Raw genomic sequence first — 3,906 nt, 5'->3', positions numbered from 1 at the left:
ACATTAGTTTTCAAGATAATTCTGCATCGGTGACACTGGATGCAGAAATGTGGTCGTACGAATTGTATGCAATAGTGAAAGTAAACAACCGCATTGAGTTGTATTGGTGTGGTTACATTGCTTCCCCCTTGCTTCGTTCGAATTCGTCTGCTTCTATCGAACAAAATTGTTTTTTTCAACTCGTACAATCAAATTTTCGTGCGTACTCCGAGCCAATGTCACCTTACTCTAAGGCCCTGTTCTCACTGCAGCGGGGCGTCAACGTGGCGTGAGCGGGGCATGTTCACTTCTTGCCACGATATTTTAGTTTACTCACATTGCACCGTGCCAGCGTGCGCGTCTTCGGTGTGTTCTATGAAAATTGTCAATGTGTGTTTTTGAATGAAAGAATGACAATTGGTATATTTTTCAATATTCCAACATCGTTGGACGTATCCGGCTAAAAACTCTGAGGCTAGGCGCAAATTGAGAAGCGTATAGCGCTCGTAAGCGAACGCGAGACTACCAACACGACTCATACGTGCCACAAACGTAGCGTGGTGGAGCGCATATCGAGTCGCAGTTTGGTGCCATTCGCATACAATGATTGGTTAACACAGAGTTGCGCGATATATTTATTTACTAACACAATCACTCGACCAGTACAGCCATACAATGTCAAACCAACGGCGCTATATGATTGTTCACCAACACAACTACCACAACCGGCATGACCAGCACGAGAAACTGTGGTTCAGCCACAGCGTCGCGCGAGTCTTGTCTCACGAGCGCTCCACCATCTCTCGTCATCTGGCCAATTTGCGCCGTTCTATCTGTTTTCATGAGCCACAAAAACAGGCGCTATATCGCGCCAAGTTACTCGCGCTATATGCGTCTCAATTTGCGCCTTGCCTGAGGGTAAAAAACGTAAAAAAATAAAAAAAAAAACAAAAAAAAAAGTGACAAAATTAAATTATGTCACTACTACAAACAAATTTATGCTAGATAGAAGCGGAGAAATATAAATATCACCGGCGTGAAGTGTTTTCGTTTGCACGCCAGCCACATATCAAAACCACGCTCACGACACGTAAGCCTGGTGTGAACACATCGAAAAGAACACACGCGATTAATCGTAAGCGTCACACGCCCCGCCCAAGCCACGCTGACGCCCCGCTGCAGTAAGAACAAGGCCTAAAGGAAGCACTAGCGACCAAGGCGCCTATATATACCTTATATAAGCACCTTGTTAGAGACCAAACGACTACACCTCCATTCATATATACATCTTGGTAAAAACATGTGGACTTTTGTAATGATCTTCTAAAAAAATTCTAGGCATCCCTGTCTTGTTGATGTTCTCCGGTCTGTCACAACAAACGTGTTCACATTTCAAAACATAGATCTTTTCTTTGGTCGGTACAGCATGCTTGCAACCATCAGCTGCTATTCCGGTCACTTATTTTAAAATTGCTTTGGAAATAAGTTGTTTGCAGTGTAAGTGCACACATAAGTTGCAAGTGTATATAGTTTTCGAACTATATTTCATAAAAGACTATTCTGACAAAATGGTTAAACGAAATCACAAGGTAAATAATTTGTCTATTGATTTTTGAGGTTATATTTACTCGGAACTGATTTTGTTTTCTAGTACCAATCCGGTGAAGGCGCCCAATACATGACGCGGAAGGCGGCGATGCGCAAGCTTCAGCTGTCCATGCAGGATTTCAGACGTTTGTGTATATTGAAAGGAATCTATCCACGTGAACCGAAACATCGAGTTATCGCTCAGCGCGGCAGCACCGATATAAAGATTCTCTACCACAAAAAAGACATTACGTTTTTGCTCCACGAGCCAATTGTTTGGACGCTTCGCGATAGAAAAATTTTCAACCGAAGGATAGCACATGCTCGTGCCAAAGGAAATTCTAAGCTGAAGCAAGTTCGGATGGCAAATTACCCCGAAATTAAGCTGGATCATATTATCAAGGAGCGATATCCCACGTTCATCGACGCTATCAAGGATTTGGACGATTGTATGACGCTGTTGTTCTTATTTTCAACATTTCCGGCAACAAAAGTCGTCACACGAGATATTACTTCACTCGCGAGAAGATTCACAATTGAATTCATGCATTACGTGATTGCATCGAAAGCGCTGCGAAAAGTATTCGTTTCCATCAAAGGGTACTACTTCCAGGCGGAGATTAAAGGGGAGCTGGTTACCTGGATCGTACCGCATTACTATCCCTTCCAGCCGCAGAGAAAAGAATATGTGGACTTTAAGATTATGAAATCGTTCGCTGATTTCTACACCATAATGGCCGGATTTGTTAACTTCCGGTTGTATAATTCTTTGAATTTGGTTTATCCGCCGCAGTTCACCGTTTCTATCGATAGCGAGGAGAGCAGGACCAGCGAAGAGATTTTCGTGTCGGAACGAATCGCTGCTTTGAACACAGATCTGCTACGATCAGACAAACCAGGCGTTGAGGAGGAAGAAGAGGACGTTGATTTACAGTTGCTGGATAACGATAAGGATTCAGATCAGGTATTTGGGGAAAAAATAGTAAAAATTGGAATCATTTGATTATGAATTTTGCTCATTTACAGATTCGCAAGTTGCGCGAAGAAGCATTGGGTTTGAAAAAGCTGAAAACTCTCTTCAAAGGACTAAAGTTCTACATCAATCGGGAGGTACCCCGCGAACCGCTGGTATTTATAATCCGTTGCTTTGGAGGACGAGTTTCTTGGGATAAAAATCTGTTTGTGGGTGCCACATTCGATGAATCGGATGAAAGCATAACCCATCAAATTGTTGATCGGCCAAGCTTGAGCAAACAGTATATATCGAGAGATTATGTCCAACCGCAGTGGATTTTTGATAGCGTCAATCAGAGGAAACTTTTGCCAGCTAACAAATACTTTATTGGGGCCGTGTTGCCACCTCATTTGTCACCCTTCAACCGAGATGATGCGGTTTATGTTCCACCAGAGGAAGCAGCGATGCGGGATGGTAAAGAGTTGGAGCGGCAGGAACGAACTGAAGGCGTTTCTGACGACGAGGAAGAGGATCTAGAGATGGAGGAAGCCCGCAAGCAGGTTCAGTTAGATTATGCACTGGTGCAGGCATTCAAAGAAGAAAATGCGGAAGCTTTCAATTCAGGAGAGCCGGTGGAAGATAAAAATCAAGAGAACGAGGAACAGAGTGCTTCAGATGGTGAAGAAGAAAAAGCTAGTTCCAAGGTTGAAGAAAAAAAGAAAAAGATGGCCGTGGTTGGAGGCAAAATATACAAGGAAAATCTTAGAGAACAGAAGCAGCTAACCAAACAAGAAGAAGCATTGAGAGCGAAAATGGTAAAATCGAGGCATAAGAAATTGTACAGAAAGATGATGGACAATCAGAAGAAATCCATGAAGGAAGCCAATCTTTTGAAAGAGAAACGACAGAAGATTGATAAACAAAAACGGTTGGAGCATGTTGAAAAAAGTAAAGCAGAACGAAAACGTATTTTGGCAAAATAGAAAAGAAAACATATTGTAAGCTTCGTATTAAACATTTTACTGAATATATTCTAAACGAACGTCAATGCTTGTTTTTTTATGCTGACAGCATTACTGTGTCCATCGTGGTATCCTTATCACTGAATTCTCATCTACCTGATTGTGTCATATAAGTGTGACTTAAATTTTGTTATGTGTTCAATTTGCAACGGTTGCATTAGATTGTATAAGACCTACAGCGGAACTCGAGATAGGACAATTGGACTAGACCCAAACAAGGAACCGCGACTAGAGATTAAAGATTCGAGACATGGAATTGTCTGTTAAACTTTCTTACAAGAATCCGAATGCTGACCTCGGAGAGCCCGCAATTCCGACAAAGCCCTGCAGGAGGTGTGCTGAAGAGACTGGTTTCACCTGATT

The 3,906-nt window shown here is 42.4% G+C and overlaps 1 protein-coding gene across 1 annotated transcript; it reads left to right on the top strand.

Moving 5' to 3' along the window:
- The first annotated feature begins 1,364 nt into the window (after positions 1–1,364).
- Positions 1,365–3,569, top strand: LOC129767475 (pescadillo homolog). Its single transcript, XM_055768433.1, has 3 exons — positions 1,365–1,568; positions 1,631–2,530; positions 2,593–3,569. Exons 1-3 carry the CDS (start codon positions 1,548–1,550, stop codon positions 3,502–3,504), a joined length of 1,833 nt encoding a protein of 610 aa, XP_055624408.1. The 5' UTR covers positions 1,365–1,547; the 3' UTR covers positions 3,505–3,569.
- The last annotated feature ends 337 nt before the right edge of the window (positions 3,570–3,906 follow it).

Source organism: Toxorhynchites rutilus, chromosome 2 (genome assembly GCF_029784135.1).
Source record: "Toxorhynchites rutilus septentrionalis strain SRP chromosome 2, ASM2978413v1, whole genome shotgun sequence".
Lineage (NCBI taxonomy): Eukaryota > Metazoa > Arthropoda > Insecta > Diptera > Culicidae > Toxorhynchites > Toxorhynchites rutilus.
Note: the sequence above shows the minus strand (reverse complement) of the source record. Positions and strands in the feature narration are given on the sequence as shown.